This window comes from Cricetulus griseus, chromosome 10 (genome assembly GCF_003668045.3).
Source record: "Cricetulus griseus strain 17A/GY chromosome 10, alternate assembly CriGri-PICRH-1.0, whole genome shotgun sequence".
NCBI classification, from domain to species: Eukaryota; Metazoa; Chordata; class Mammalia; order Rodentia; family Cricetidae; genus Cricetulus; species Cricetulus griseus.
Genome location: NC_048603.1, coordinates 17417662 through 17431645, shown reverse-complemented (window position 1 = coordinate 17431645; position 13984 = coordinate 17417662). Strand labels below are relative to the sequence as shown.

General features: G+C 40.1%; 1 protein-coding gene across 3 annotated transcripts in view; it reads left to right on the top strand.

The window, feature by feature from the left end:
• Positions 1-13984, top strand: part of Cpq (carboxypeptidase Q) — a 369164-nt gene that overhangs the window by 78189 nt on the left and 276991 nt on the right. For all 3 annotated transcript variants that reach the window (XM_035449658.1, XM_027431533.2, XM_027431536.2), the window contains exon 2: positions 11406-11859. In XM_035449658.1, coding sequence (XP_035305549.1) covers positions 11427-11859 — 433 coding nt within the window. In that variant the 5' untranslated portion in view covers positions 11406-11426. The remainder of the gene's footprint in view (positions 1-11405; positions 11860-13984) is intronic.

Sequence of the window (13984 nt, the reverse complement as noted above, 5' to 3'; positions counted from 1 at the left end):
AAATGGCACTGGGTGCACAATCCCTTTCTAAAAATGAAAAATGGGAACATATGAAGGAAAGATCAAGCTGAAGCAAGACTGAAAACCACTAAGCCGACAGCAACCCCTTAGGACCTCCGTGCAAAGGTTCCAACAATACCATCCATTGCCTGACTTGTGTGACTTTCTGGAACCTTGATCCAAACATCCATGAATCCCTTACTCTGGAATCTTTGATGCCTATAAAACATGTACCATATAGAGATGCTATTTTGCTAACAAGATCAAGATGTAGTCTAGTCTCCTAAGACCATAGTTGTATTAGACCCTGTACTGCTTCTGGTAGTAAGACTTGCAGATGCTAAAAAGGGGTTGGTTTGGTTTTTTCTTTTTTGTTTGTTTGTTTTTTTGTCATTCTCAGTTCTTTCAGTAGCATTCTCAGGTTAGGTTCTTTCCTTTCAAATGAATTTGCATTTCACAAGCTGAAGCCTTCAATGGGTGAGTCTCCATCCACTGAGTGCTTCCGGGTGGAGAGCAGAGGTTTTACTTCAATGGTGCTAGTCTCTTTGACAGTGGTAGCTGCTTTCTTAGTACCCAGCTTGTCTGCAACTTTAAACTTCTCTCCACATCCTCCAGTTGTATATTTTTCCTGTCTTTCTGTTCTACTTGTCCTTTTACACTCTAGGCCTGGATGTGAGCAGTGAGCAGTAAATATGATGTAGCCTTGAATGCTATCCTGTCTGTAGATTTCCTGTGCCAAACAAATATGTCCATTACTTTTAAAAACAGATTAATTTAAGTTCTTAGGACACAGGCAATACAACTAGTTTCTATAGCACAAGTGGCCTCTACCCAAATTCTCAATAGGGTATTGTTCCGCTCTGAAAGTTTGTGGGTGGAGCCCCCACTGTTTGCACGTCTGTCAGAATTCTAGTCTTCCAAAATCCCATCAGAATGGCTCACTAATCTCCATTTGTAATATTCATAAGTGTTTCTAGCCCAAAGACACAGAATCTTACATTTTTTTCCTGATGACCTGTTCCAAAAGCCAAGAAACCACATGATCATTTTTAATACAATAATTATCCCTCTGTTTATACCAGTCTCCTGCATTTATTACCTTTATCATTGCTGTCATCACATGCCTGGCAAGATGTGAATTATGGAAGGAAGGGTGCACTTTGACTTGGAGTTTGAAGGTCTGGAACATCAATGCAGAGAAGGCATGCGTGTGAGGAGTGTGAGGCAGTTGATTGCATTGCATCCACAGTCAAGAAGCTGAGCATGTACAGGAAGTGGGGCCATGCCACAAAACCTCTCTCCTATACACAAGGACCCCCTTTCTCCAACAGGGTTCTATCTCTTGACGGTTCCACTGCCTTCCAATATGGCACTGCCAACTGGGAACTAAGTATTCAAACACACAAGCCCCAAACAGTGGATATTTCACATTCAAACTGCGTTCTTCAAGGCATCAGGGAAGCCATAGCATCAGCAAGAGAGAAAATCTATATAATTATGAATTGTCTCCCAGGTTGTGTCTCCCTAATTCTCTTGACCAAAGGCAGAGGTGAGCATATGCTTGAGATGGAACGTGTTTACTGAGTGCCTTGGGTGTAGTAAGCATAGTTCTTCGGTTATAAAGAAAGAGGGAGCGCTGTAGAACACACATTGTCTCCTCCTTTATGCCTCCTGTTATGGTTGTCTAAAACTAATTTTGGTTTTTATCTCATGTATTTCTTGCCTGTGTTCATGCATGACTACATTTGGTAGGCAAGATTAACTCCTAATTTCAACACTAAAGCTGCTCCTAGCAGTACAAAGATGTATTTACAGAGTACTTTCCCACAGTGGGTCCACATTTTAGTGGAAGAGATAGACATTTAGGGAAGTATGCTGGCTAGTTTTATGTCAACTTGGCACAAGCTACACTTATCTGAAATGAGGGAACCTCAATTGAGAAAATGTCTCCGTAAGATCCAGCTGTGGGGCATTTTCTTAATTAGTGATGGATTCGGGGAGGGCCCAGCTCATTGTGGGTGGTGCCATCCCTGGGATGGTGGTTCTGGGTTCTATAGGAAAGCAGGTCTAGCAAGTCATGGTGAACAAGCCAGGAAGTAGCACTGCTTCATCCCTCTGCATCAGCTCCTGCCTCCAGGTTCCTTCCCTGTTTGAGTTCCCGTTCTGACTTCCTTTGATGATGAACAGTGATGTGGAAGTGTAAACCAAACCCGTGCTGCTTTGGTCACAGTTTTTCATTTCTGCAATAAGAACCTAAAATAGGAGGAAAACTTGTTCAAGTACAGTAATTGTAAATGCAGAGTTCTGACAAGGGCACATGGAAGCATATTTTGTGAATCATAGCCCACTCAGATTTCAGAAGTCTAGCAGAGATTCCAAGGGAGGACAAAAGCTCAAGTGAATGTCTCTAAAGTTTAAAAGGGTGAATAAAAGTTCTAGAACAGATAATTAGCAAAGGAAGATGTTCAGGCCATAGATCAGAATATGTTATGGCTTTGAGGCATAAGAAATAATGGCACCTTTGAGGAATTTTGAATAGTTATCTTTGCTGATTCATAAAAACCTAAGATGAAGATGGAGAGGTGATGAGCCTCTGTCAGACTGGATATTTTATCTAGAAGGCAGGGGAGTGGGTGGGAGTGTGGCCGCTTCTGAAAGATTTGGAAAGAGGAGGGAGAAATTTGAATTATAAGATAACTGCTGTAGAAAGCAGACTAAATGGGAGGAAAGGAAGATGGAGATGGTTTTGATAATTCAGATTCAGGTAAAGGTGTCCAGAAACTAGGGTGGTGAGGAGAGCCTGGAGGGAAAGGGTGGGTGTTAGGGCTGCTTAGGAATTTAATGGGATGACAGGATCGAGGGGGAGGGGCTACAACAGTCCTGCCTACAGGAATGGTAGAAATGCCATACTTCTAAGGGTTCAGAGAGACGAGGAGACTATGGAGGGGAAAGTTATTAAGAAGCACATGGATCTGTTAAGCTTGCAATGCCTCTGGGGTGTCCACACTAAAGGAACTCCTTAACCCATATGAACCCATATGTGAGCTCAAGCAAGCAATGGCAAGTAAAGCCTTGGAAGAGAGACATCTTCAGCTAGTCTGTGGTGGAAAAGGAGACCAAGAAGCAAGCATTGTAAAATTTAAAGGACTGACAGAGGCAAACAATTCCAGGGGGAAAGCTCTGGGAGGAAGAAGAGAATGTGAAGAAGGAAGCTGGCAGCCATATTGGATATCTCAGATCTTAGTTATGACACAGTCAGAAATGTGCTCATTGGCTTTAGAAGCAAGGACAGTTTTAGTCACCTTAGAAAATTCAATTTCAATTGGCTTGTGGGAGAAGACACTAAATCAACAGATTAAGGGATGACTTAAAATATGAACCAGTTAAGAGTTTAGTCTAAGGTGATTTAGTTAGGTGGTAGCAAGGAGTATAAGGAAATTTATGACTGCTGTTAAATATTTAAGGAAATCCATAATAAATTATTAGAGCTGAAATGTAATCCCTATTTTACAGGTAACATATAAAGAAAAGCTTCAGATAAATTGTTAAAGCTCATGTGTCCAGAGAGACAGCAAGGACCAAGTCTCAGGTCTTCCAACTCCCTTTGTAAAAGAAACTTGTGAATTCACTCAAGCAGGAGCAAACCCATCCCTGTTCGAGAAAATTAATTGTTAAAGTGATAAATCAGAGCCATGTACAGAAGTAAGACTACTTGCTTGATGAGTGTGTTGGGCTATTCTATAAATATTTGCTGACAGATACTGTGTTTTTGATTATGTGTAAAGACAAAATACATTCCTTGAGGAGAACATGTTCAATGAATTTTTATAAAAGTGAAATACTATCATTGTTAAGTATTTTATTGTTTAACATGGTGGCAGACGTGAAACATGGGGTGTTCATTAGCCAGATAGGATTTAGAGACTGATAAGCTTCGTCTTGCATCATGACTAACTTCTTCTGATGAGAAATGACGAAATATCACTCTGGGCAGAGCTATCAACATAAGCAAAATCAGAGATGCATACAGTTGCAAGCGGAGGGTCTGCAGCATAAGGACTTATGAAGACCAGCAAGTTGTATTCACAGATGTGTGTTGCTGTAGCAAAATACTTCCAGATGGGTTACTTTAAAAGAAGAGAATTGTGTTTTGTAGTTCTGGAGGGGTCAGAAGTCCAAGATCTAGATGCTGACATGGAGAACTGTGTGGGCATCTGATGTCAAGGCTGCATTTGGTTGTATCTTGCAAAGTGGATGAGTAGGTGTCCTCACATGGTGGCATAGACAGAAGAACAAGTAACACTGCTTTCAACTTGGAGCCATTTGGTAAAACTACTAAATACCACTTGATGATAGCAGAGCCCTCGTGTCCTCATAATGCCCCAAAGCAACACTTCTTAATATCGTGGCATCGAGGATGGCATTTCAACATGAATTTTGGAGAGGACACTATTCAAATAGTAGCAGAAAACATAACTGTGACATTGAGTAGCAAGCAGTGGGAAATGTTTTTTAGACCTAAGAGTGGCTTGAATTGTATTTAATGCAAATCTTACGGCGGAAACAGCAGTCCAGCTCGAAAACAAGATGGTGAGATAGGGTGGGACACAGTTCCAATATAAGATCACGAGTTTCTGATCTGGTGCAGTGGAAAGAAGGAGGGTTAGTCAAGAAGGAGTAAGTTATGCCAAGTAGTCACCTCTTCTACCTGAGGGAAACATCCATCGTTGTTCCTAATTTAGTGACTAGCCATTGGAATAGTCTAGGGTAGGGGATGGAAGAGAAGAGTTAGAGTCAAAGAATCTGTGTCTGGTTTAGACTTTTATGAGCATGCAAGGGAGCCATGTAGGCCATGTTTAAGAAACTGAGTTGTGGAACTGTGCTCATAGACTGGAAGAGTATAAAACTCAAGTGATAGTATCTTTTCTCAAGTTACAGGAATGGTAGTGTTTTTGCTGGTGAGTGATGGAAGACAAGTTTTCTTGGACTTGTTCCTGTGGTTATAAAAATAGAGAAATGTAGCATCTATGACCCCTTCCAGATCGAGTCCTTAGACTTCCTCTGGCCAGAAGATCAGTTGGAACGGGGATTGGGGGTGGAGGGAAGAGAATTGTTTAACTTAATTGAGCTAAATCATTAGTTCCTCATCTCATGAAACACAAAGACTCTTAAGTTCTTGCAATCCTTGGTTTAGTTTCCGGAAATGAACATCATAGATGATTTATGTATATTTCCAATATACATAATCAGTGTGTTATCATGGCTGCAATACAAAGGAGAGATTAAAGGAATGTGATTTATAGCAATGTATTTTTTTTTTAAAAAAAACCTTGAGTTCTGAGGCATGGCTACAGTAGAAAAAAGAATGCACTAGCTCCAATGATAAGTGTGATGACAGGGATACAGGCGTCCAGGGGCATGACAACAGTGTTCCTGTGATGCACATAAGCATGGGTATTGGTGTTTTAGCAGCTCTTAGTAAAGTTTTGAACATAACAGCATAATAAATATTCCTTGAAAAGCTCTACTTGCATTATAGCTGTAAAAATGATTTTTGTATTCACATGTCTAATAGGGTTACATTCAAAGCTCAGATAGCAGGTTTAATGTTAAAAATGAAAAATTTAAAAAACCTTCCAAGTGTGGTGGTGCATTCCTGTAATCTCAGAATCTGAGAAGCTAAGACAGGGGGGTTTGCAGTGAGTTCAGGGCTAGCCTCTGTTCCATAGTGAGCACTAGGCCAGCTAGGGCTGTACAGTAAGACCTTGCCTCAAAATCAAATGACACAAAAGAAAAACAATTATAATATAGAAGTATCTTTCCTACAAGGATTGCCATCCTTGTAGCAGTATGTATATCTCCTGGTAAGATTGTATTACAGCTGTGTTACAATTCAAATGCCCTCCACAATGTACACACTCAAAATGCTTCCCGTGTGCAGCTCCATCCATGTAGAGACCAACTAGCTTAAATAACTGAACGAGACACTTTGTACTCCTAGCCCACGTGAGGTTCAGTTCAGCTTGTAAAGAAAGAAAGGACACTGAATGTGTAATTCAATGTACACTGTTAGTAGTGGGATCTTGAATCATTCTTGCTTTTTGATCTTTTCCCAAATTGTGGTGCAATGTTGTGATGTAAAGTCGTGATTTGACTAGATAAGTAACTAGAGAGCCAGCTATAGGAATGATAAGGTCAGTCAATGCTAATTAAGTTTTGAATTTAATACAGACAAACTTCTTCCTTGAGATGGCTAAAGATAACCACCCTAAATCCAGGCGGGTCCCCAGGAGTTGTGACGTGCACTTTTGTGAGACCTATCTAGCAGTGCTGGGATTTAGCATTTCTGGTCCTTTTTATTTGATCCATACTCTTAATTAAAGACTTAGAGTTGTATTTATATCAATGAATCCTGCTCAGGGATAAAAGATTTAGGGGGAATATTTACATTTTATGTAACTACTTTATTGAGGTTTTAGAAGACCAAGTACCTGATACAATGAAAATGAATAAAAAAAAAATGGACTCTGTCTCACTCCCATGTTTCAGAACATCCCGCTTGACCCCGCGCCCTTCTACATCTTGTCAGTCTCTTCATTCTGGAATTTTTATCAGAGCCTGAGACATTTTCAAACAATGAATTTTCATGAAAAATATTTAGATATGGAAGCAAAGAATTATACATTCTTTCCCCAAAGTGTAAGTCTATTATTAGGATATAATTCAAGGTATGAGAAATGTTGCTTTTGCTTTCGGATTTAAGTAGAAAAGAAAGAAAATGACATCCTAAAGTTCTGGGGTTTTTTTTGTTTTTTGTTTTTTGTTTTTTTGTGACAGAAACTGTAGCTATGGATTACGAAGGCAATATATGCAAAATACCAAACAAATCTTTCTAAAATAATGCTCCAAAGTTACCTGTGACTGTATGTGTGTGTATATACTTGTGTGTGTGAGTAGACCTTCTGAATTCAAAGAAATGATACAGCATGAGTTTTAAAAATAGTTGTTTAACATTTTGAAGGATATTCCATTTACTATTTCTATAGTTTGAATCCAAGGGAAGGAACAATGGTTTCAACCCTCTTTGTATAAGAATAAAGAACATTTTAAAATGTGCAGCTTAAGTTTAGACATTTTGAGTAGTTCTATAATTACATGAAAGAATGCTGGGTCATTTTTCTTTTTGGTTAGGTTATTAGTATTTGGGGGGTTTTAAATTGAAGAAAATCTTGAGTTTCTTTGTAAATGAATTCTTAACTAATGCATTGTCTACTTGTACAACTTTTTTTCCATCTCTCTGAGAAATTTACAGAATAGGTAATGTCTCTTTTGAGACTTTGAGATGTTGTTCCTGTCCTGACATGGTCCTGTGTGGATTCTCTGTACTCAGGGGACAGATGTACTGGAGATCAGAGGAGATCTTTCCTTGGCCTCATGGTGGATTAAGAGTGAGCATTCATTGCCCACGATGTCACAGCCCTCTAGGACACTTGGCTACATCTATTTGTAGCTTTACACAGTGGATGCTTGGGGGATACTTCTGCTTTGTTGCTTCTGTGCCTTCCATGTTTTCCTGGGGGATTCTTCCTTCCTGTTTCTGCTGTGCCTTCATGTTTTCCTGGAGGATACCTCCTTCCTGTTTCTGGTGTGTTATCCATGTTTTCCTGGAAGATATTTCCTTCCTGTTTCTGCTGCATCTTCCATGTTTTCCTGGGGAGTCTTCTTGTTTCTGCTGTGTCTTCTGTGTTTTTCTGGGGGATCCTTCCTACCTGTTGCTGTTGTGTCTTCCATGTTTCCTTTCCTTACCCACCTGTTTGCCGATTCCTTTGTTGTGTCTGGCTATATTTTGTTACACTTCACTCTCTTGGCATATTTGTCTCCTATTGAGTGCCAGTTCTACCTTCTCCAGGTGCCCATCAAGAAACTCTGATTTTTCTTTGTATTCCAGTTTAAGCAGTATACCAAATGCCCGACTGCTCTGTTTTACCTGGACTTTGTGAGTACTTCAGCTAGAGGGCTTTTCCTTTCTGTCTCTTCCAATGTTTGTCAGTTCTTTGGTACTATCTTATATATTTTATCTCTAGTTTAAAATGGCTCAATAAACTTTTGTCAAATGAATTGACAGAAGAAGTTAGGATCTAAAATGAAACAAAGAAAAGACCCTTTTCAGTCGAATAAAGAGAAAATAAAATGTTCCAGTCAAGAAATAGTATTTGTCTTTGTTCTTAACATAGAATGATTTTTTCCCCTTTGTGGATTCCAAAGAAATATCACTGCAGCTTGCTTAATTTCACCACTCCTTCTGCCTCTGCACAGGGACGCTATACTGAGAAGAGATGAATGTACAGTCCTTCATGTCTGCAGAGCCTACTGTGGGCTCTGTGGGCCATTAGAAGAGCTGGCTTCGACACTGGGCCACTTTGTCTTGATCAAAGCCCTCTCTTTCCTTGGCATCAAAATGACATATATCTACCATTCATAGGATAAAGCTGTGCATTTTGATTTTTCTAACATTATCCCTGATCTTTTAGGCTTGTTCTCTGGTACAGTGCTAATAGTAAGAGATATGGTGAGGGACTAAGTGGGACCCAAAACCAAAAATAAAAAGAAAGAAAGATTTGATAATCATATTATTTTCTCATCTATTGCCATGGGAAAACTCTGGCAAAGAAAGAGTTCTCAGTCTCCTTTTCCACTACAGTCCAGGACTGTAGCCAGGGAATTAGTGAACCTTGTTTAAAAAACATAGTCCAGTGAAATAGTTTCATTATTTCCATTGTTTAATAAAATTTCACCTTTAGAGGTATGCATAGATAATGTGATTATAGAAAAAAACAAGTTTCTAAATAATTACAAGAAAGAAAAGCAGTCGCAATGCAGACTTCTAATACTTTTCACAATGCTTAAATATTATAGTAAGTATTTACTTCTGAAGTTCTTTTGTGAAGGAGGGAAGGCCACTCTCATACCCTAAGGAAGCTAACACCTAGAGAGATTATAGGCTTATTTTCTCCTTAAATGAAAAGATACTGAGTGACTATGCTGGATCTAGCAATGGAAGGTACAATGCTGGCTCATTTATCCCACTTTATTTTGAGGGCAGGGAGACAGATTTATACACGAGCACATTAGTTATGATGGAAGCATAGATGATATAAACAGGTCGGAGGTTTCATTGGATAGGGCTCCATGGGAGGCTATTTTTAAAACAATCTCATTGAAGAGTGAGTGGAGGTATTTTGTAGGAGAATGGGAATAAGGTGAGGAGAAGAGACTTGCGATATAAGAGAATGAATTTAAGTATTGACCTTAAGTTATGAAAAAAGCCAGGAATTTGAAGAATAGTGTAAAGCTGAATGGAGCAATAGCATTGTTGGCTAAAATAAGGCTAGATATGACATTTCATTTTTCTAAATGCTACATTAAGGATTGAAGACAAATGAGTGAAGTGAATCATATATTTTAAGTAATCCAGCTTATCTGGGATACTTCTTTCTCACACTTACATTTTGCACCTGCAATATAAATACAATCATCTCAGCTTGAACTAGCTACATTTCAAATACAGCATGTCTACAAGATGATGCATATATGTACACGGGGCTAAAAGAGGGAAGAGTGAAGGAGGGCAGGGAGTAAGACAAACAGACAGAGTTGAAGGGATGAAGAATGGCAAATTTAAAGAGGTTGCTGATGCCATTTTTTAAAAAGTTATTAATAACTTTTTAAAAATAAAAAGTTGGGTTTGAAATGTATCTGTATGACAGTTTATGTTTCTGAGGTCTGTGGTACCAGAATGGCTTTTAGATTTTTGAATGTTTTGCAAATTAATATCTTTGTAAAATAAATTAACAATGAATTAGACAAAGAAAAGGAAATTAAAAAGCACTTTTTGTGAGATTTGAAAAATCTTGTCTTTGTCTATTTTGTGATTTGTAGCACAATGCCACAGACTACGTAATTAGTAATAAACAGAAATTTGCAGCTTCACTGGTTTGGATGCTGGAAAATCTGATAGACCATGTTTCTTATCGTGTGACAACAGGCTACAAGGCAGAAGGACAGTGAAAGGGAAACAAAAGAGAAGGTTATAAAGAGCCTACCCCTGTGATGACAACATCAGCTCATTCAGGAAGGATCCATAAATGGGACTTCAAGACCTAAACCTAAAGGTCTCACTACCCAATAACTCCACTGATGCCAATAAACATTGATATGTCCTTTGGAAGGGGCAGTCAAGCCACAATCTACGCACAGTTGAAAAGGTGTCTCACTCAATGTCACCCAAACTTTCCGCCATGAGAGTAATTCTGTTTGAGCTGTGTGGTGTGGAAGCCACTAGTCACATGTGCCAACTAGGTACCTGAAAAAAGGTCTGGAATGGCTAAAGAATTAAATTTTAAATTTTATTTAATGCTAGTTAAGTTAAAATGAACCTATGGGACTATTGGCTCCTTAACTGAACAGCACTAGACACACTCTCAGTCTCCATGCTACGCTAAATTCCCCACAATGCTAAGTAAGTAGCACTCTTTAGCATAGAACTTACAACTGAAAAAACTTTTTGCAATCCCGGTTTCTTAATCTCTCTGCTCTGATGCACCAGTTCCTTGTTTGACTCCTGAAGTGAGGCCACCATGAGGCTTAAAAGTGATAACAAGGGCAACACACGTAGAACAGTGTCTGATGCATAGCAATCACGACAAAAACAATGTATTATGTTGTTTTTATTATTATTGTGTCAGCGATGCATACCACAGAGCTAAAGACTCTGTTTAAATCCCACTCTTTGTTTCTGCGTTTGTTTTTAGCATTCTGCTTCTAAAAGCATATCCCTGTTCTTAGATATACCTGAGTAAATATTGTTGAAAAGAAATCAGACATTTTTTAGCAGAAATAGGATTAGGAAAAGTACCAAGGGGGAAAAATGACATCTGAGATGACCTCAAAGGTCATGTTGTGCTGGCAAAAGAAGAAACAGCTCGTTGGGCGGAGGGAAGATGGATATCCAGTGAACAGTGCTGCAGCTAGCGTAATTTTCACCATGCTTCTTCCCTTCCTCCTTCTCCCCCCGTCTGTCTGTCTGTCTGTCTGTCTGTCTGTCTGTCTGTCTGTCTGTCTGTCTTTTAGTAACAGGATCCCTAGGTAATGAGTGACTAGTAACAGGATCCCTAGGTAACAGGTGATTCTGTAGGTTCAGTACACACTGGCCTTCTAATAAGGCCAATCACTGCTCTTCGGCTTGTCTATTCCTGGGAACTATATTGCTTGAGTATGATGGGGGATGTTGGATGATGGTTGGAAGAGGAAGAGGGATGCTGCTTGAGAAGCAGTCCCTGCTTTACAGGCAGATGCTCTCGAGATTCTTTTTTTCCTAACACACGCTTCTTATTTATTCCTTATAGGAAGAAAAGCAACTGGGAACAATGAAAGTCCTCTTCTTCATGCTTGTTAGTGCCGTTCACCTTTTATCCCAGGGCTCTGGAAAACCTATCTACAAGAGTGACTTTTCTCAGAGAACATTTCAAGAAATAAAAAGAGAAATAGCCAGCTATGAAGATGTTGCTAAAGCAATTATTGACCTTGCTGTTTATGGTAAATACCAAAACCGGTCCTATGAGCGTTTGGGACTTCTAGTCGACACTGTCGGGCCCAGACTGAGTGGGTCTAAGAACCTAGAGAAAGCTATCCAAATCATGTACCAAAACCTACAGCATGATGGTCTGGAGAATGTCCACCTGGAGCCGGTCAAAATACCCCACTGGGAGAGGGGAGAAGAATCTGCGGTGATGCTGCTGCCTAGAATTCACAAGATGTCTATTCTGGGTCTTGGCAGCAGTGTTGCAACTCCCCCAGGAGGTACTCTTTGTGTTTTGTTTTGTTTTTTTTGTTGTTGTTGTTGTTTTTTCAATCAGCTATGCTCTTTAATCCAACCCCCACTTCTCTCACTCTTTCCCCCTCTTTGCCTTGTTTTGAAACAGAGATTTCATGAAACCTGAGCTAGTCTTGAATTCACTATGTATCCAAGGGTGGCTTCGAACTTGTGATTGTCTTTTTCCACCTCCCGAGTGCTGGGGTTAAAGGTGTATCCCCACACCTGGTTCTTCTAACCAGGCTACACTCACAGTTCTGCTCTCCTGTAATCTTATACAACCAATGTCACTGGCATGACTCATTACGATATACGTGGTTTCTACTGTGAGAAAATGTAATCATTTCCCAGTTGATTTTCTTAGTGAGTTCTCAACTCATTGTTTCCTCCATCTTCCATCTTCCTTTGTTTCTTTTTCTTCCATTCTCTTCAGAAGGAAACTATGCTGGGTGACTTTTTAAATGAGCTACTATCAGCACCCTGGCTTCAGTTTTATCTGGCAATATAATGCTGGGATATGGAATATATAGCCAGTTAGCAGTCACCTACTATTGTAATTTTGAAAAAGTGGTGTGTGAGAGAAAGATGCCATGTGATGGAGTTCAAGTGGAGAGTTTTTTTAATTAAGGGAAAGGGATTGTAAAAATGGGAAAGGGGAGAGGGGAGACCGGACTCTGGTGACAGAAGCAGTAGGAGAGAGAAAAAAGAGGTAGAGAGATAGAGAGAGAGAGAGACAGAGAGAGAGACAGAGAGAGAGAGAGAGAGAGAGAGAGAGAGAGAGAGCGCAACAGGCAGACAGGCAGACAGACAGAGGGAGAGAAAGAAGAGAGAGGGATGGGAGGTGGGAAGGGCCCTTTTAAAAGGGAACACAGTGAATAGGCACAGGGGGTTCTCTATCAGAACCTGAAGGCAGGCCAGTACAAATGCCTAAATACTAACACCCACCAGTAAAATGTATTTATGGATAAATTTCCTATGACAGAGAAAGTATTTTGTCCTCTTTTGACTTTCTCCTATGCCAAGACCCAGGAGAAACATAGTTTATTTAAAAATCGTTATTGAAAAAGATTCATGTACTATAATATCTACCCATTAGAAACATAGCATAGTGATTTTTGGCACATTCACAGAATTGTTCAATCTAACTCTAGAGCACAATCTGGTTGTTGAACATTTAATCTCCCTCCCCCAGACCTCATAACTAGTAGCAGCTGCATTCACCCCTCTAACCCCACTCCCCAAGACCCAGGAAGCAGCTACTCTCCTTTCTGTCTTTGTGGAGTTTCCCATTCTGGACATGCCACATAGGTGGAATGATGTGCTCTGTGATCCTTTGTGACTCGTGTCTTTCATTTGGCGTCACGTTTTCCAGGCCATCCATGTTGTGGCACACTTAAGTGCCGAGTTTTGTTGGTGGTGGGTATTTTATTTTCATTGTCTTTATTAGTCAGTGGATCTTTAGGCTGTAAGATGCCATTGTATGCATTTATGCACACGTTTGTGCGGACACGTTGTCATTAGTCTTGTTTATACATCAAGGAGAAGAATTTCTGGGTCGTAGGTATCTCTAGGTTTTATTTCTTGAGGTTCTGCCAAACTGTTCTCTGAAATCTGTACCTTTTTAAAAATTGGTATATATATGTTTTCTTTTTATTTTATTTAAATTAAAACAATCTTATATTCTGATCCCACTTCCCTCTCCCTCCCGCCCTCCCATGCCCCCCACCAACCCCCTATCCTAAACCCCATCCATTCCCTAGGAGGGATTATCAAAGTCTGTCACATCATTTGGGGCAGGGCCTAGACCCTCCCTCGTGTCTCCAGGCTGAGAGAGCAACCCTCCATAGAGAATGGGCTCCCAAAGTCCGTTCACCTGGGAAGATACTGTTTCCACTGCCAGAGGCCCTACAAACTGCCCTGGTCTCCCAACTGATACCCATGTTCAGGAGGCCTGGTTTGGACCTATGCTGGTTCCCCAGCTGTCAGTCTGGAGTTCATGAGCTCCCCCTTGTTCAAGCCAGCTGTTTCTATGGGTTTCCCCAGCATGGTCTTGACCCCTTTGCTCAAAATTTGTGCCCTCTTACGTTATCACTAATAATGTACGATTTTCTC